This window comes from Nipponia nippon, unplaced genomic scaffold, assembly GCF_047370975.1.
Source record: "Nipponia nippon isolate SJK-2023a ecotype South Korea unplaced genomic scaffold, ASM4737097v1 scaffold_12, whole genome shotgun sequence".
Classification (NCBI taxonomy): Eukaryota; Metazoa; Chordata; class Aves; order Pelecaniformes; family Threskiornithidae; genus Nipponia; species Nipponia nippon.
This window is the reverse complement of record NW_028262313.1, coordinates 15,459,611-15,479,698: the sequence shown is the minus strand read 5'-3', so window position 1 is coordinate 15,479,698 and position 20,088 is coordinate 15,459,611. Positions and strand designations below refer to the sequence as shown.

At 47.7% G+C, this 20,088-nt stretch overlaps 1 protein-coding gene across 6 annotated transcripts in view; it reads left to right on the top strand.

The window, feature by feature from the left end:
- The window catches only part of GPC3 (glypican 3), a 170,122-nt gene that overhangs the window by 89,908 nt on the left and 60,126 nt on the right, over positions 1–20,088 (top strand). For all 6 annotated transcript variants that reach the window (XM_087749004.1, XM_087749006.1, XM_087749007.1 and 3 more), the window contains one exon: positions 18,835–18,968. In XM_087749004.1, the coding sequence (XP_087605130.1) occupies positions 18,835–18,968 (134 nt within the window). The remainder of the gene's footprint in view (positions 1–18,834; positions 18,969–20,088) is intronic.

The following is a 20,088-nucleotide window of genomic DNA, read 5'->3' as shown; positions in this document are numbered from 1 at the left end:
AAATTGGATTACTCTTGTGTTGTGGTGACCAGGAGGAGGCTGTGGGGTTTTAGTGTTGGTCACCCAGGCGGACGGATGCGGGCAGGACTCGTGGGCTGCACGTTAGGCTCCAGGGTACAGTACAGGGCACTGGCTTTCAACCTGCATGCCTTAGCCCCTTTCTGCAGAAAATCCCGGTTTTACAGCAGCCTGCCAAGGATTTCTCGTGTCCCTAGGACCGCAGGGAGGTTCCAGCTGGCGGGGTCCGGGGGCAGCAGCTCTGCTGGGCACGACTTCTCCTGCCGTGGAGCGAGGGCAGGCTCTTCCCCCGTCCGTCAGAACCTGTCAACCCTCTCTGGAACAGCAAAGGAGCAGAGATGTAATTGTACATTTAGCTTGAGGTCAGGTGAGATGGAGAATTCATGTTACAGGCGATAATGATGTATACAAGAGAGAAATCCAGCTCAACTCTAAGCCCAGTTGGCATTTCCAAGGCAGTAAGAAACAAAACTTACTTCTACACATAATGTGAGCCTATTTGATCTCGAAAGATCAGTCAACATATTCAACTGTGAGCAAAACCACCCTACGTGCTTTGCACCAGCAAACCTGCCATGCTTGTAGGTGCTAAGGCAGAACAGAAACATTGCCCTGACAGGCTGTATGCCAGGTTTTGCAAGCACACGCAACATGTGCATTGCTGTATGGTTCTGAAAGGATAAGTGTTTGTCCTCCCATATCCTTCTTTTATTGGCACAACAATAAAAATGCGCTTTTTCTTGAAGATGTCCACGTATACAATGAAGGAACATGACTGTCAGTTATATTATCGAATATTGAGACCTTGATCTGTCTACTGAAAATGTGTTTGTGGGAGGACAAGTAGATCGAGTGCTGCTAAATTCAACGCAAGCCATGGCAGTAAAGCCATAATCTGCCCATCCTCTGCCAAACCAGAACATAAATTGACTTCCTTTAAAAGAAAAATATCACTGAGCATTGCAAAGCCATTCAGTGCTTTTGTACTTGATAGAGCTGTTCGAATTCATTAATGCCATATATAGTTAGGTACTTATTTAAACATGACTCCTCTTGATTATTTAATACTTGAGTGATTCTTTTATTTGCTCTAGAGACATTTTTGAGTTATAGGAGTGCAGAGGAAAAAAATCCAAGCTAAGCAAGCCAATTGTCTGGCAATTGTTGCTAAAAGAGAATGGCCACTGGGTTTTTAAAGTTTATTTTTAAAACACTGATGTTGCTCAGCTAAGACTTTTGTGTCAAACCAGAGCCCAGAGCAACTTTTTTTACGAATGAAGGTATGAGCTGTTCAGTAGAGGAATAGGGCAGTAATGGAAGTGCTGACAGTCTTAACTACAGCATTGCAAATGGCCTAACTCGGATAGCCGGCGTGCATCTGGGATCTGGGGTAAACATCTCTGCCCCTAAGTGGTAAATGCAATTTTTTTTTCAGCTGTGCTGGAATGAAAGTTTCTCCGTTAAACTTATCAGCACATATTGAGTTTCAAAGAATGTACCTGGAAGCAAACAGTTGTATTTACTGTTATCCCGTAAATATGATTGTTTTTAGACACTGTTGTCACATGAAAGTATAAAATGCCGCAGGAGTTGTCTTTGAAAATGCGGGGCTTTGCTCTTGCACTGGCTTCTCATATCAACCTCTTTTATTACTGACCTTGGCCACCACTGCTTCTGTAGGCAAAGTTCAATTCACCTGTTATGTTATTAAGGATAATGACAGGTTATTTAATTGTCATTAAAATCCCCTGGAATTATGGAAAACTTATCTTCCATGCCCGTAGTGATGATAGCCTGAATAACAACACAACTGCCCTTGCCTGTCCTTTGGGCTGCTTTGATTTTCCACGGCATTGGTGGCACTTCTGTGGCAGTAGTTTTTCCTCCTGGTGTTTCATGTCCTTGGGTGCATTACCCGACCGAGCACCCTTCCTCCATGCGGCTGCTCCTCTGGCCACCCGCCCCTAGGCTGGGTTGCAGGCGTTTGCATGAGGACCTGGACCCCTTTTATAGCTTGCAGCAGACTGGGCTGCGAAGGGCATGTGAACCTGAGCTCCAGAGGTGTTGCGGGGCCTCCTGATAGGTTTCTGAGGAGCTCTGCAGTCCCCAAGATGTGGAGTCCATACTGTTGTTAATCTGCTTTTGGAAACTGTGCACCTCCAGGCATGCATTTAAATGTGAGCCTTAGTGCCGGTGTTGCTCCTGGTATGTAAACAGCAATGCAGAAGCGTGAATTCAGTAAGCTGGCAGCAGGCAGTTCCCATCCCAAGCCTTGCTTTAACAGCTAATTTGTCAGCGACGGTGTGTGTTAGGGCTTTATTATTTCTACAGTTTGCCTATTTAAAACCTTCACACCTAAAATCTGCTGTTAAAGTACTTTATCAAGGAGGCTGAGTCTCAGGGCAGATTGGGAAAAAAAAATGACGTCTAGGGCTGTATCTATATTAATTTTCCTATCTGCTACTTTTTCCCTGGTTGAAAATGTGCCTCATACGTCCACCTCCTGTAGATATTTTAATCATGAATGTAGGGAACAGTGATTTTAGTCAGTCTGTTTGTGCTTTCTACAACAAACAGACAATTGGACAGATGCAGTACAAACAAACTCCATAAAATATTCAACCCCAGCACCTCTTGAAGTTAATGCTGTTTCTGCGTTTGCAAGTACAAGAGAGAGTAGGTCTGGGTGTCTTACACAGCTAATAGTTGATCTCCTCTGGGGTTCCCAGCACTGTAAATTTATTTTGAAAGTTTGCACAGTTGAGGTGAAGACTGTTGATTTGATACAGATATTAATTTGTCTACGTAAATATTTTTTTCGTAATGCTTTTTTCCCCACCTGTAAGTCATCGGGGTTTTGAACACATCCCAACAGAGCTGGAAACAGCAGGCAACTCACAGCATAGTGAGACACGAACCAAAAAAGGTGGGTGGCTTGGGGTGAGGCTGTAGCCATGTATTGCATGTGAGGAGGAGGATGATGCACTGCAGGCGTGGGCTGTCAGAGAAGGGGATGTGGGTTTTGGCTGCTTTGTCCCACACCCAGCAGGGCCTGTGTCCCCTCCCAGCCCTTCGGATGGGGGTGGCAGGACTTCTCCTGCCCTTTAGCTGTTGTGTGGTGCCTCTCCGTCTGGACATAGAGCCACAGCCGCCGATCCCCGCCTCGCACAGCGGGACTCTCTGCCTGGCAGGACCCGTACGTGTTAGCATAATTAGGGTCGGGCACAAAAGGTACCGTGGAGCTGATGTGTTTGTAACATGAGCGAATCTGGGAGTGAGAAGAGGTTGCAAAGGAATACAAGATTAGTCTTACAAGTCTCTTAGAAAAAGTACATCATGAAAAACACTAGCAACCCACCACCAAAAAAACATATCAAGAAACTCCAGTTAGTCCAGGCTTGTCGGGCAGGTGTGCCCCAGCCTGGGCATCTGCATCTCTAGGGAGAAAGGCAAAGAAATGGGCTGGTAGAGCTGCCCAGCCCCTGCTGCTCCCCTTGCAGTCGGTGGAGGTGTGCAGCTCTGTCTGCAGAGTATTGCCTAGAAAGGGAAGAGCGAGGAGCTCAGCAAAGCATTTTTTTTCACTCAGAACGGATAGCTGAGTTTCTAGGAAATCCTGTTAAATCGCAGAATAAAGGTAGCCAGACCTTTGTTGAACCGATCGCACCCATCTGTGCTGAGGAGGGGAGCGGGTTAGAGGAAGGGTGCCAGTGCTGTACGGAAACAGGGTGCAGTTCTCAGTGTGCTTGCACTGTGAGGGGATCCCTGCTGTTTTGCTTTCCTGCAAACACCTTTAAAAGACTGCTCAGGTCTGGGTTAAATAGGTTATATAGCCATGCTGCTGAGGAGAGGAGGAGAAGCCCCAGTGCAGGCTGGGTTTGATGTTATCCCAAAGCCGGAGCGCTCACCCCAGCCAGCGCAAGGCAGAGTGCCGGGTGTGAACCCAGCTCGGACACTGGCCATGGGAAGCTGCCGGGGAACCCTGGGGAGGGGCAGGGGCAGGCAAACCGGGCTCTTCTTTGCCCTCAGTTTTTTGGGGAGTCTTGGTAGGGAGACCATGAGCACGCTGAAAAGGTAACCAGCTACTTTGCTTGCTTGTAGCACCACAGAGAGAAGCATTGCTTTGGTGCAAATTGGTGTAGAAATTTGCAGTACCTGCAGATGCACAGGGATGAAGTTCAAGAATAAGTAAAGGGTCTTTTGGCACCCAGGGATGAAAATGTCACCTGTCGCCATACACAGTGATTCAGTGTGTTTGTCGGCACGGCAATGCCGTTTTCCCTGGATGCTGCCCGGGAGCTGCTTTTGGAGCCGGCTCACCTGGCGACTTGCTGGAAGCTACTTTGCTCGGTGGGTTGCAGCAGCAGGGAGCTCCAGTGAGTTTTTCTATCTGGTAATGGATTTCTTTCTGTGCTAGAGCTGGCAAGAGACTTGTGAGGAAAGCTTTGAAATTACAGTGCTGTTCGAGAAGTCATTCCCTTTGAGACGCTGAGATCAGTTTCTTTGTACTTTTAATGCGGGTTGCTTTCTGTTGGCATTGCTCATGGGAGAGTCGGCTGGATGTACAGCCTCTGTATTTTCAGTTTCTTTATCGGCAAAGTTTAATCCTCAGGCTGTTCTCTAATGCTTGCTGGTAGCTAGCTCCGTTTTTCACTTAAAGCTGGAAATATGGGTGAGGTTTTGGTTTTCAGTAAGCTCAGACCCACTCGTAGCTAGCCCAAGGTGTGTTTATCATGTACTTTTATTAACCATTTTGTGATAGGCGGTGTAACGTGCCTGATAAGGCGTGTTAAAGCAAGCATCTGTTCCCGCTGCAGGATGAAAATAAACCTGATCACCAAGGACAGTATCAGCAATGTTCCTGTTCCTGTGAAAATACCTTGGGAGTATTAGGATTACTTGTCTGAAGAGGTTTCAGATATTAAAGATTTTCTGATAGTTGGGGAAGCGTATGGCAAGGCGCTGAACTGTAAGGCATTGATTTTGATCTAGAAATCCCCACGTTGTTGGCAGCTTGGCTGGTGCTGAAAGAATAAGGGCAAAAATTATTTATGCCTGCAGTTTTGCAACCCAGTATCAACAATTTTGTTCCAGTGACTTTGGCACGCTGCTGCTGGTCTTAAATCTTTGGTTTAATGTTCAAATACACGGTAGCAAAGCAAGGGTCAGCATCTCATTTTTGGAAGGGACTTTGGCATGGATGCTCTTGACCACCGCTTGCTTCTCTAAGGGCGTGAGGCTCAGCGGTTATTCTCAGCCTAGTGAAAGTTTTACTTCTTGTTTGGCTTGGGGAGGGAGGCCATTGGTGTCACGCTTAATTCACTGCTAACAAGAGCTTTGCCTCTACAGGGCACACGTAGCACGCTTTCGTGGTCTTTGGCCAGCCTTGCCCTTTTTCTGCTGGGGTCCAGCATGGGTGAAATGGCATGCTGGTCTCCCCTCCTGCTTGCCCTGGTGGCATGGTGAGGCTTTGGGTCAATTTGTCACTGGGTGGAAGCAGTGGATATGGCCAGCGATGCTCAAACCTGCCAGCACAAAGCCAGAGGAGATGGTATTGAGTATCAACATGGGTTTAATTTAAAATAGCGTTTGATTTTGCTTCTATTTGTAAACTTTTATGTTGTCCTCTCCTTTTTTGTTCTCCCTCTGTCCTTTTAACTGGAGGTGTTCTAGCCTCTGGCATGTTGTGCCATTTCAATGGAATTCGCAGTGATGCTTTTTTTTTTTTTTTTTTAATTAAAAGTAGAAGGTAGCTGCTAACGGTGCCCCCTCCTCCCTGCACACACATACGGCAGCACGGGGAGCATCCTTTGACAGCGCGTTTGATGCCCAACCCAACTTTGCACTGAAGCTCACGAATCTTTTCATTGACTTCAGTCAGAGGCAGATCACTCAGCTGGTGGCAACTTCATCCCCACTACTCTGCGGCTTAAAAAGAGCTTTTTAAGGCTGCTGCATTTTATGGGCGGGAATATCATACGGCACCCACTGAGCCTGGCTTGATGTTGCTTCAAATCATGTGTTGGCTACAGCGCGAGCAAGATGCACGCAGGTTGCGCGCGGTGGGATGTCTTGCATCTTTTCCGAGCTGAAGTCAGAACAAGCCTAAAGATCTCATGCAGATTAATTACTGGTTCTGTGTACCTGTTTGCGCGTACTGTGCCTTGGCCTGTTCCTTGTTTTAGTGGAGGAGCTGATTTGTTGTTGTTTTGCCGCTGGCTCCCGAGCGTTTAAAAAGATATTTGGTTCTGAGATGCCCTGACATAAGTACAAAGAGCTAGCAGAGGTAGCCGTGCAGGATACGGTCTTAAGAGTTGGCAATGAGGGTACACAGCTTTGCAGTATTAAGCAGCATTCTTCACTGCACAGAGCATCTTCTTTTTTTTCTCATCTCTCTTCTTTTTCCTGGCTCCCATCGCAGCTGTGTTCGGCAGCTGGACATGGGATGCTTTGGGATGTAGGAGAGGAGTGAGGCTGCGCATATCGCAGGAGGGGATGTGGGGGGGTGTCTGTTCCTTGGACACTGAGCTTTAGGCTTTGAAATTTCAAACTGTTTCATTTTGTAATAAATTGTAATAGTCAAGGACATAATGCGAGGTCTTGAAGTAGATTGGATTTAAGCGGAAAAAAAACGAGTTTCAGGCTGAACCAAAGATCACAGTGTCAGAAAGTTCCCTCCGGGTGTCTTGAGGCTTGTGCGGCTTCAGGAGTGGTGGGAGCGGTGCTGGCCGGGGAGGACTGGGGCACAGCCCCTTCGCTGGGGGTGTATTTGCAGCTGAGCTTTGCAGCTGAACCTCCTTCAGAGTTAAACCAGGCTTATGCTCAGGGTCCTTACTAAGATCCAGATTTAGTTTACCTGAAGGATGCTACAAGTTGGTGTGTAGTAGAACCAGGAGGCTTTGAGGTCTGGGCTGACCCGCCTGGCTTCAGACGAGCCTTTCTTCTTATTTAGCTTGGTCCAGACCATCCCTCCAGACAAACTGTTGCCCTCTACTCTTACTGAGGAACCAGGGAGCTGCCTCTGGGATTTTCTCTCAACACTGGCCGCACATCTTTGTTTTATCAGAGAGATAAAATTGCCCAAGTATCAGCCCTCAGGACATGGCTCCCTCGCTTGCCATCCAGATTGCTGCAGCCGCCTGCAACCTCTATTAACATAGATGCCTTATTAGCAAAATGTATTCTGGCCCATTTCCTTTCCTGAAGATTTTTATCCTTGCTAAGACCTGCAGCTTTGCAACGCCAGACTCGTGCTTACCAATATCCATCTCTTTATGCTTTTTACACTAAACCCTCTTTTGGCCTCATTATCCGTGACTGCAGTTTCCACTAAGACCTCCATCTGGGGTCATTCGCCGGGCATCCTTCATCTTAACCGTGCTGAGTTTACTTCCAGTGACAGTAACCCCCGTGAGTGTTGCTGCCTTAAAACCAGAACTAACTCTCCCATTAGCAATGCTGATGAATGAGGCAAGAACAAACCAGAAACTTAAAAGTGACCCTCTGCAAAGCAGAAATAGTGCCCAGAGCTGCCCGGGCAGAGCAGCGGCATTTTGTTTTGCACTGGAGAGGATGAGGGGCTGGGTTGCAATGATTTTCTTGCTTCATTTTGAATTCTGTGCCTGTGTGTGGTGCTGTGAATTATATCATTTTTATATCTTAATGTAAAGTGGCTTTGAGGTACCAGGCATGAAAGATGCCATCTACAAATACATTTAGCTGAAAAAAAATTTACAACAAACAATTGAGGCAGAGTTTTCAGCCGTCTGCTGCAGCAATGCACCCCTCATTGCCGGCAGAGCTCTCGAGCAGCCCTCTCGGCCTCCTTGGGTTACTGCAAAATGAACTGGGGGCCTTTTCCATCCCTACCTGGTGTGTTCCCCCAGTAATAAACCCCCGAGGGCAGGGAGCCCGCTCTCGGAGGGTGAAGTTTGCTGCTAACTGCATTATTCTTTCAAAGTCTCATTTGAGCAAGATCAAGCTGCGGAAAGCTGTGCCGATAGCCTACAGCTACTTTGGCAGAGTTATTTCTGTTTAAAAAGGAAAAAAAAAAAAAAGGCAAGCCAGCAGTTGGGGAATTTAGCAATTCTTTATGCAGGTGTATCTTTCTAACCTACAGAATTTTCACACCTAATTCTCTTCCGTGCTGTCAGCGGTGGTAGAGATGATGCTTTTAGGCACTGACCTGGAGAGGGTGAGTGAGCCTTCTGGTTAGTGAGGGTAATTTGGGGGTGACTGACGTGCTCCGAGTTATTTCTTTCTAAAGCTTATTAACTCTTGGATTGCACGTATTGATCTGTATCACTGTACAAATAAACTTCATGCTGCTGCTCTCCAGAGCACCGGTGAGCAGGTATTTCCGTAGATATCTCAGCTGCCTGTGCTGGTATTTAAGTCATCCTTCCTCTCCCCTCCCCGAGGGACAGCCCAAAAAGCAGGGAGCGGAGGGCGCTTGAGGACGGTGGGAATGCGCGAGGTGATGCTGGGATGGCTCTGATCAGCAAAATGGCACCAGTCGCTCAGAGCAGACGGGTCCGAAAGGGTTTGCACAGCAGATGCTGAAAAACATCCAGGACATCTCTGAGCCTTGCTTCATGCAATTCCCATTGCTGGTTAGGAGCCAGAAAGCCCTTCAGTAGCACTTTCTACCTGAAGATTTTGGTGCAAAATTTTTCTTTTCGGTGAGTTTCATGTGGAAATGCCCAGCTTACAACTTGCAAGGTGAGTGGAAAGTAAAGAAGATGCACAAAAATGCATTAAAAGTATTTAGTCTGTTTTTTTTTTCTGTCAATCTAATGCTTCCCCTGCCTCGTTTTGGAATTGTTGCATATCAATTTATTGGAATCCGCTTCTCATAATCAAATTATAGTCCGCAGTTTGATGACGTTAATAAAGGTGGTGTGATGAAGGTGAATTCATTTCATTTCCTTCTGCGAACAGCCTATTTTGAATGAGTCACTTTAATATATTAATCAGACATATAATATAGCATTGTAACGAGGTTAAAAGTGCACACCGATTTCCATTATAAAGATATTCTCAATCAAGCAGAAGCCAATCTAAAGCTGTAAGTCATTCCGTAATTCAATTGTACTAACCGCAGTACATGTAAAAACAAGATGTGTTACAACAAAGTCTCAAAAAAGCCCCGAAGATATTTATATCTTTATAGAAAATAATTATTTACATTTTCAATAAGCCTGATATGTCTTTGGGAAAAATGTAATTCCTTTATCATGACCAAAAATCTAATGGGAGTCTTTTTACCTTGTCTGCCATGTTTTGGGTAAATTATCTTGGTGCTGACCTTTAATTGGATTAGGCTAGGACTGACTATCAGGGAAAAGAAATTAATATGGATCTGGTAGCTTCAAAACTAAGAAAAATCAACAGACAAAAGAAAAAAAAAAAAAAAAAGGTTGAAAAAAGAACGCAGGGCCTTCCGGAGACCTTTTTTTGGCCTTGAATGGATTAATTTTACCAGCAGCTAGTCTGTGCTGTGCTGAGATATTTTTACCACTTTCCATTAATAACAGTTATTACGCTTCTGTTTTAGGCTTGGCTTGGGGAGGTCCATGGCATCGCCATGGGGAGAGCCTCGTGCACCCCTCGCCAGAGGCTGGGTAATGTGCCGTGGGGATGGTCCGGGCTTAGCTGGAAAACAAACGGTTGTGATTATTCTGCTGAAGATACTAAGCAGCTTAAAAGCTGTTGAAAAGACTTGGTGAGCTTTGGTGCCTCCAGCCTTGTTGTTTTAGTGGAAACCGGTCTTTGGAAAGAGAAGGGTGGATGGAGGGAGCAAAAGGTGGCTGCTGGGGGGTTATTCCTACGGGGACGTTAAACTAAGTGGGGTTATGGTCCTTTGTAAGGGGCGGGTGAGTGGGGAGGAATGATGGGTACCGAACCCTTTGGGGTCAGAAGGGTTTTCCATTCAGCACGGGAAGGGAGGAGAGCATTTTGTAGCGAATAATGCTGTTAGTGGCGTAAAAACCTTTGGCATGGTTTTGGTACAAGCGTTTATTGAAGTATAAATCTGACAAGCTGCATGTACCTGTGAGCACAGTCTGTGTAGGTTGGAAAATGGGCATTGCTTTTTACCTGCTTGTTTTGATATTGCCAGTTAAAGCAGAGTTAGCAGGAAGCCTTGTGTGCTCTATTTTATATAAATATTACCCTTGCTATTGGGTTGCTGATAGAGAGAGAGAACTAATTAAGGAGATGGGATATCATCAGTAGATTTTTCTTCCCTGAGATTTTATGAGCAGTAATTTGAAAAGAGCCATCTTAAAGTCATTGAGGAACAAGTTAATGCTGCGTTTCTAAGAATATTGCCCTTCTACTCAAAGATTATATTCAAGAATAAACAGTGTACAGTAGCTAATTGCTAGTTGACACATTATAATGGCTCTGTACTTCCAAAATTGAATTGGTCTGATTTAAAAAAAAAAAAAAGATTAAAAAGTCATGCAGTAACTTTTTAATTATTTAACGATGTATTTCTCAAAGAATAATTGAATCTCTGCTCGGGGCTGCAGGGGGGAAGTTGAACTGGTAGGTATTGACCACATTTGCAACCCAGCTGACATGGCTGCTGTTAAATAACCTATTATAGGCCCTGTCTCCAGCTTGCTGGCTTACGTTCCAGACTGAGGGCAGGTATCTGTTTTTCTTCTCGAAATTAAGCTGCTAGGAATTTATTTCTCTCGGATTGTTCCTTTCCGTAGCGCCGTAGGCACAAACACGGTGCGATATTAAAACCCACAGAAATCTGCAAAGGAAACCAATTAACTCGGGGAAGGAAAATAACAAGCGCACGGTGTTTGCCTGGAGCTGTCGTACTGCCCGGCTTTGCTCTGTGCTGTTTCCCATCGCCCCAGCCTCGGCGGCGGGGGGGACCTCTGCGGGCAGCGGGGCTGCCCCGGGCTCCGCTCCCCCGGCCGTTGGCGAGACGGGGCAGTCCCAGCCACTCTCCTCCAAGAGAGCCAGAGCTTGCAGCCTGCGCTGAACTTGGTGGTCTCAAAGGGGTTATTGTTCGCTTACTGGTGCTCTGCAACAGATAGAGGTGCAGAAAGTATTTTTTTTTTATTTTTTTTTTTAAGTTCTTGGTAGAAACTGGTAATCCCTCAAGTCAATTCCTTGCTTCGCTTCTCAGTCTGTTGGGATGGAGTAGATTTAATTGCCTGCAAGAGGAGGGTCTTCTAGGGGCCTGCAGTAGCAATTGTGCAAGTATTACAGTATGCGCAAAGCACAGTCGTATAATTGCAATGTATTTCGCATCCTTAGAAATGAGCTTCGCTACCTTGAGTCCAAATTTTCTGGCAAGTTAGATGACTCAGTGCTAATGTTGACATCCGCTGGTTGAGTTTGGGACACTTTCAGCCTCCTCTGGGAATCAGAGTCCTGAAGGCACAGCGGCAGCGTGGGGTCGGGAGCAGCCGTGCCCCCAGCCTCTGCCGTGCCCCCGCACGAACCACGCAGCAGCGGGGGGCTCGGGGCTTCACCAGGAGCCAGGCTCCAGGTGCTGTCGCGTTTTTATTCCTGATCCCGGCTTCGGTCAGTCTAGCACGCTCCTGCTTTTCTCTGGGTTTTGCTCCCACATATTCCCTTTTGCTCTGTTGTCACCTTTCAGGGAAGGCTGACTTCTCTTTCTAAGAATAAAGCTTTAGGTTGGTTGTCTAAGAAACATCATATTGCCCTGCGGTTTGCTGCCAAGGTCTGACTGTAAGAACTGAAATACCAAATTTTGTGTTAAATACAGAATTAACAAAACACCGGAGGGAAACACTGACTTGAAAAGTTGTGCTTTAATTGTATGTCATGGATTATAAAGGCAGAAGGAACAACTGTGATCATTTAGTCCAACTTCCTCTCTACCTATAAATAACAATAAACAGCCTTTTGCTTAAACACAAAGCAGCTTTCTCTGGTAGATTAAATGCTGTGTGCTGGGGATGCCAGAAAAAAGAAACATCTTGTTTGCATTATTTTATGTAGGTTTGAAAGGGCTCGACTCAAGCTGAGGTCACGGTTCCTTTGAGGGAAAGGGCATCCTGCGCGGTGGAGAAGCTGGGTCAGCGCAGGGGTCGGGGATGTGGTGGGACACAGCGTGGAGGTGCCTCGGATGCTGCGCCACATGTATGGGACACCGGGCATCGGGTCCTCCTGGGGACAGGGCGCCATGCCCTAACGGGAGCAGCGATGGAAACGCAGTGGTGGTCTCCGATTGATTTAAGCTATTTGAACCCTGATGCAGTGGAGGGAAGTGCAGATGGGGATCCTCCAGCTTCAGCAGTTAACTCCAAGGGTTGAAACTCTTGCTCTTCTGAGCTGCTGCACCCACGGCCTTTTGCACCTTGAGCAGCAGCTGGGGTCTGTGGGGGTGACTGTGCCGTTGGCTCCTCTTCCATCAAGTCTTGAGCCCTCTCTCGTTTTTCCCTCGGTTGGTGGTCAGAGCTGTCTTTGCAGACAAGAAATGAGGCCAGGGAGGGGGCACCGATCAGTCTTCCACGGGTCCTGTGTTCCTGCTGTGATGCTGAGCCTCTGCAAAGTGTCTTGTGAGGCTCTACACAAAGGATGGGATATAAAAATGAAGTTGTATTTCCTTCTAAAAATGCCTCCTTAATGCCTCCTCGGTCTGCAGGAGTTTGAAGACCTGGTCTTCAAAGCAGGTGGTGATGGTCTTCAGCATAACCTGGTCTGGTAGCTGCAGGGGTCCCTGAGCATTTGTAGCGTGTTTGCAGCATGTGTTGGGTGTCACCACGGGCGCTGGTGTGACAGGCGCTCTGTTATTCTAAGCATTGGTGTTTGTGTGCATTTTACACATTATAGCGTTGCATTATTTAAAGGTAATGCATTATTAAATGCTCTTCTCGGCACGGAGAGTAGGTCACTTCCCGCGATTCCTGCTGCTCCGCGCGAGTGAGTTAGGATGTTGTCTCTTATGTAATCCTTGCGAGGTGCTGTCTGAATAATGGAAATCGTAACGCCGTAGAGCTGATTAATAACATTTAGTACTGCATTAATGAGGAATTTCAGTGAAATGTGCGTAGACGATACCTGTGTTATCATATTCAGTTTGTTCCTTCTGCTCGAGTGCCTGGAACCAGAAGAACAATCATTACTTAGCTAATAATGATGTGCTTCCTAAAATACAGGCTTGTAAATTCATTTTTATGCCCATAATCATATTTTCCGCTGTGAGAAGAGTGAGGGAGCGGGGAATTGTCTCTATCCCATCTTCCTGACAAAATGTATATAATGGTTACAAGCATATAATAAGAGTGTTTGTCCTAGCTCAATGTTTCTTCACTTCTGTTAATCAGCATTGGTTTGAGAGTGTGGCGTGCAGTTGGTGGCAGGCGATGCAATCACTGGGGGAGCGTGGCAGATTTAAATCGGTAATAAAAGCCCTGGGGAAATTAACAAGACAAAACATTAACCACAGACTAAACATTAACATATATTAGCATTTTTATTACACCTGTAGAAATGGTAAATGTGCTTGGTTACTACTATTAAAAAGTTTATGTTCTATCCCACATCATCACAATGTATATTTTTGGTTTAAGCCCTTTAGAATTTAATTAAGTGGATTTCTATAGCAGCAGTTGAGTAATAGACTTCAGGTTCGCTTTTATGGTGATTTTGAAGATAAAGAACCCATTTGTGCCCCGTTTATAATGCTAATAATACATGTGATGTTTAGCAGAGGCCGTTGTGAAAAAGAATTGGGGAAGAAGTACCAATGCAGGCAGCTGCATTACTGAGCCTTACTGGTCAAACTGGGTTCCATTGCTGAACGATATGCAGGGTTTAGCGGGCACCAGTTGGTTCCTCCGAAGGCAGCACGTTCTGTTGAGGTCTGTGGTTGTCCCTTCTGTGCATACCGTAGCAAATCACCCTTTCAGAGGCCGTGTTCGAATCAATTATAATAGTTAATCGCTTTTCAGCTTAATGTGCAGCTTCTCCCAAAGGAAACTCGGGAATAGGTATAAAATGATATACGTGAACTCCGGGGAGCAGCGAAGATTGCGGGAGGAAATCTTCAAAAATGAGGCCATCCCCTTGAGGAGAAAAAAAATACTGTGTCTTCCTGGAGAACGAATCTATAAGCAGAAGAGTTCACACAGAAGACAAATGGAAACTCCATGTAAAGTTTAAGCAAAGGTCAAATTTAGCAAGCTCTCCTTTGGAGCAGAGTGGAGCTCATGGGCTGAATGAGAAGCGGCAGCAGCAGGTATTCAGCAGTGTCTAATACACTCTCTTCTCTTCCAAGGGGAAGTTGATTAGCTTTTTTTTTTTTTTAATTCTTCTAGAAAATTACCTTTAAAACGCTCTTACTCTTAAAAGTGATGCTCAGACGGCGCTGAGGATCACACATGTGTGTCTTTCCAGTCTTTCCCCACTTGGATTTGCTTGCTGATGTGCAAGGTGAGAGGCTTTTGCCCCGTGCGGCCGCCCTGCCTCGTGCCTGGCAGCGGAGCGGGGTTCGGTTGGTGGCCCCGGCACTGTGAGCGATGCCATCCTGCTGTGGCCGGGCTGGGGGTGCCTGCGGGGGCTTCGCTCTCCATCGGCTGCACTGAGGTTGTGATGCTTTGCACAGAGCCTGCTACTGTGGTCACTACCCTTTTTTTGACATAATTCAACCTTATCCCAGTGGTCCCAGTTTCTGTTGGCTTGCGGGCACCCACGTGGACCAGTGTTGTGCTCTACACTCTTGCAGTTGACCCAGCTGGAAGCAGCCATGGTGGCGGATCTGGTCCCCGGTGCTCACGGTACATCATTTCCATGCAGCTGCAAACAGGTTCCCTTCAGTCCTCCGGCACCTCTTACCCTAAATTAATGGGGAAGCGTTAAAGCAGTCTGATAGTGCTACTCCATTAGCTTTGTCCCTGTGCTCCTCTCAAATCAATGTTCGCTCTAAAGCAGAGCCATTACACGACGTGCAGCTCCCGGGGGCATCAGCAGCCAGCTGCTTCTCCGTCCGGCACGGGGACCGTCGGCAGCTGGTGGATCCCCAGGAGCCGCGGGGTCCCCGAGGAGCTCTGCCCAACCGGCGGGCATGGGCTCGCCCTGCGGCTGCAGTAAAGAAATGGGGCGGTGGGCAGCGGTCGGCAGGAGGCAAAGAGTTCCCCTCGTGGCCTGGGTCATGCTCGCATGGAGGAGGCTAATGAAATCGGGTAATTAGTGAGTTTGTTAACGAGCTGGGGCAGGGAAATTTAGCTTCGGCTGTTAAAGTATGGGTGGCTTTGGGGGATTGTAAAAGTTCAGGGCTTTGGGAAGGTTTTGCTTGCCCTGTGTCCCCTTGTGGCAGTTTTTCAGTGGACTGGCAGACTCTTAAAAACAAACAAACTCCCAACCCCCGTTGCCTAAAAACCACACTGCCATTTGATTTATTTATTCATTTTTTGTGGCATGATGTTTCAAGCTGCCGCCTGTTCTGGGACCGTGTGTGAGACATGAAATAAGAGACTGTATGGCTCTTGCACTAAATGTACTTTAGATAAGGACTTGTGTATATTTATGATCCCACCGATAGCATGCAGAGCCCGAGGAGAAGAGCCAGCGGTTCCATTCTGTCGATTTGCTTTGAATTTCACACTTATAGTTGTGTGGCGGGAGGCAACCACGTATTACCACTGTCGCTCAATATGAGTTTAGCACATGCGATTAGATATGCCACCTTCCTTTTTCTCTTACTTTTGCAGGCATCCCACCTTGCTGGGGATCTGGCTGCCCTTGCTCTGTGGCTCCTGCCAAAGCAAGCAATGCCTGGAGAGCTGAAGCATCTCACTTTTTTCCCCCCAAGGTCTGAGGCTCGTGTTGTCCCTTCTCCAGCTACCCTACAGTGGCATTTTTCTGGACTTTTTAAAATTTGAAGCTCGCTTTAAAATAGCGGTGATTAGGAAGAGACTGGGAAACTGGGTTCATCTGTTCCTGAGCTTGCAGCGGGGACTCAAAAAAGGGGGAAAGATTGAAACAGGATTTCTGAGCTGTTGTCCTGGGACCGCTTGTGGCCCAGCAGACTTTGGCAGATGGTTTGTGAAATCCTTCCCTCCCCCCAAAAATGCACGCGATGCCGCCCCTGCAAATGAGCAGGCAATCTGTTACTTCTACATTCTCTCACTTTATTTAAAGTTCAAATCTCAGCCGGATTTTTGTTTGACTAAAATGTGACAATCATTTCACCATGACTTTGCAAGATGGGCTGCAGGTTTCTTTTTTTCTGAAAAGGTTAACTGGAGCCTGAATAAATAAATAAGTAAAAACTTGAATGCACTGCTCAGACTTCCCACCTTCTATCCGTGAAGATTTCATCTGCTGTCCCATATCAGGGCTAGTGTGATCCCGTTTGGTTCCATCCCTCGCAGGAGCCCATGGTACCCAGATGCCGAGCGGGGCTGCGGGGATGTGGCTGAGGCACAGCTCCCATGCAGGAGCTGGGAGCAGAGGGGCCGCGATACCTTCGGTGCCGGGTGGGAGACGAGGCAGCCCTGGTCCGCCCGGCCGCTTTGCTGTTTGAAGTGCCATTGTTTGCGCTGTCGCTCGGGCCCTCCCCTCGCATTCAGTGTTTCTCAGCATCCTTGGGGAAAAAAGCCTTGATCCTGGACTTGCTCTTCTCTTGGGGTTCAATGGGCTTCACCAGCTGAAAGGCAGGCTTTGGAAAGGGAAGGGGGGGCTTTTCACAGAGCTGGGGAGAATCAAAGGGAGTCATCGTAAGCGGCAGCTTAAAATATCTGACCTTTTCCTGCTTCTCTCCTCCGCTTTACGTGCCCGTGCAGAGCGTGGGTGCAGCGACGCTGCATTTGTGGCGTCGCTTGTTCTGTGCTCTCCGTCCTGTTGTATGTGCATCCCTTGTGTTTCCCCGGGGCGGTTTCGTGGCAGGTCTCATCTCTGGCCTCCCTGTGGGCTCGGAGGGCACCTTTGGGGGGTGAGGTCTGCAAACCCCTGTGCATCCTCGTGCCCTCCTGCCAGCCTGCCTGTTGCAGGGACATTGGCACCAGCCAGCACAGAGGGAGCACGGGACATGCAAACCCATTCTGCAGCGGTGGGGTCTCGGGTGTCCCAAATACCCTTGTCGAGGTTTCTTGCTGCCCTGTGGTTTCCTTTTAGTCCTGGCTGCCTGCATTGGGCAGTTACCTGAGAATTTTATGGGAGAGCAATGGGTGATAAAGAAAAACCCCAAAGGCAAAGAAAACAGCCCAAAACATGGCGTTTGTTTTTATTACTCCCTTCTTCTCTCTGTTTTTTAAGCCTGCCACATGTCTTAGGGAGGGCAGTAGAGCTCCTACATTCTTCTGCAAGATTTGGGTTTGGCAAGGCAGAGAGAAAACACAGCCAAGGGAGGGCAGTGGAAGAAAAAAATGGGTAAGACGCTGCAGAAACTGCTCCCCTGGCAGCTGCAGGAGGAGCTGCTTCGGCAGAGGCAACCGCAGGTGCAGAAGGGACCGGTGGCAGCATCTCTTCCCACCACGCTGTGAAGGAGGAATGGCAGTGCCCGGCTCTCTGGAGGTTTCTCTTTTACTCTTTGTTGTATGGCAGCCTAAGCAAACAAACTGTGCTGCTCTTGATAATGAAAGAGGTGATACTACTAATTTATTTGCCCACCCAAATGGAGGATGTAATAGAACAGAATTAATCTCTTCTCTTTACACATCAGATGCTTGTTGGGCGGCGGGTGTGCTTTTAGCCTCCGGTGTGCGCCTAACTCGGGAGTTTAGCTGGCTGCCTTGGTTCATGTGGCATGAAGATAAACGAGGGGCTGCGAGGAACAGGCGTTTTATGGGTATGTGGCTGATCCTGAGCCTGAATTGCAGGTGGTGGGATGAGGCTCGAGGAAGAAGGGGTTGGTGTTAGCTGCGGTGCCTTCATGGTCCCAGCAATTGTCCAAGGCCCCTTCACAACCCAGCATGGACAAGTCCTGCAGAATAGCACGGGATGGTTCAAAAGGCGAGTTTCCCAGCAGCACCGGTGCCTCAGGGGAACAGTTGTCCCTTGGTGATCTCCCAGAGAAGGAGATGGCTTGCAAATCCATCCACAGCATGGACTGCAGCGGTGGCCGTAGTGCTGCTGGCTGTCTTGGGACATCGGCTGCGTGGGAGAGCTTTAATGAGGCGTTTTGGATTCCTTCCCTTGCTGCTGGAGCCGGTTACCGAATCATCTGTGTGCTAATGAGCTAATTTGTGTCATTAACAGAGCCCTGTTAATCAAGACCTCCCATGATATGACTGGGTTGTAGCCATAATGCTTGCTTTATTTTAGGCCCTGATTTTTTTTAATTAGTAATGATGTGTATGATGCTCATCCCTGGGCACCTGCAGCGCAGGCCAGGCGGATGCTGCACTGCCTCTTGATGCAGAACTGGCATCTCAGGATTTACATTTGGAGGGGAGGTGTTGCCTAAAAGCCCAGCTGGAGTGGTGGAGCATAGTGTCCTGAGATGCCGTGGCTTTCAGCAGTGAAGGAGTGGGGAACATCTCGAGTCCCCTCCTACCAGCATGAGTTTAACTCGGCACAGGGAGCTCTGCTGGTCATGCCTGCAGCTCAGGAGTTTTGACAATCATGGAGCACTTTGCTGCCCAAAAATCTTGCCTGACAAAGTTTCCTGCCCTCCCTCCCACAAGGGATGTTCCTACAAGAGCGGGGTTGCATCCCTAGGGCAGCAGTTTGCTTTCAGGCGCTTGCATGAGCTATGGAAGAGATGGGGATGACGGGACGACCGACCAGCTCACGTGCAGGGCCCAGTGTGCATCTCAGCTATTTTCCTGCAGTATTTCTGGTCCCAACATTTCCTCACACTGCTGTGCTTGTGTTTTCCAGATCAGTCGGTTATGTGGCCACACTCAGCAGAGGCAGTATCGATCAGCCAATTACCCCGAAGACCTTTTTGTTGACAAGAAAGTCCTGAAGGTGACTCACATCGAGCAAGAGGAAACTTTGTCGAGCAGGAGGAGGTGAGAATGCTCAGGCTGAGCACAGTGCCTGCGGGATGGGCTGCAGGAGCGGTCGCCATATGGGATGGCCCTGTGAAAGCGGATGGAAGAGCTCTGTATTTCCCTTACCCATAAACCTGCAGCTGGCTTTGACTCTGAACATCAGAGCTGCTCTGTGGTTGGCAGAGAGGTGTCTACATGTGTTTTCTCACCTAGTGCATCTATTTATTTTTTTTTAACTTGTAAAACTGCCTCCTGCTTTTCATCTTTGTTCTGCTTTTTTGCAATGCACCAGGCACCCAGGTTCATACACCAAATGTCTTGTCTGGGTTTCTTGGGCACTGCTATAGTGCCAGAAATACTCACAGGTGTAGTTATAGGTGGAAATGGTCACTCTAGCCCGAAACGTTGCGTGTAACACTGTGTGTAGGTAAGGGGGACTCATTTCAGGGTTTTTAGTGCCGTCTTTTACAGTAGTTCAGGAACGTTAACAGCCTTTTACTGAATATTTTCAAAGTGAAGCAGGTGCCTCTGCTGCTGGCACTGCACCCTGTGCTTCCTTCCCTCTGTAAATAGAGGCTGTAATTCAGTGGGCTCACGCTGGTGTGTCGGGGAGAAGCATCTCCCCTCTGGATCTGAAAGCACACCCAGACACGTACGGTGCCTTTACTGCTGTCTTGAATACAAGAAAAATCCCTGCAGAAGAGAAACAGGCAAGTTTGGCAATTTTTGGAACTGGGGATAGACTAAGTTGGATGGATTTCTCTTTAAAGAGTAACAGGGCCACATTCTTGATACGGTTCCCATGAGATATAGCACCAGGGCTTGCATTCCTCTGTTGTCTCAACACGTCGGAGGGTTACACAGCCCAGGCTCTGCCGGAGATGTCCTTTGAGGACTGTGAAGTCTAATGAAATCTACTGTGATGGATTACATGAGCTGATACCTGCAGATACGGAGGAGTTTCTCCCTTCCCTACCCAGCGGGGAGTGCTGCTCCCCAGGAAAGTTTTCTTCCATCCGTTCTCCCCAGCGCTGCTGGGGTCTGTGGGACAGGGAGCAAGACAGTGCCTAGGATGTAAGGAGCTGGGTGCCATGTAAGGGACAGGGAGCAAGGCAGTGCCTAGGATGTAGGGAGCTGG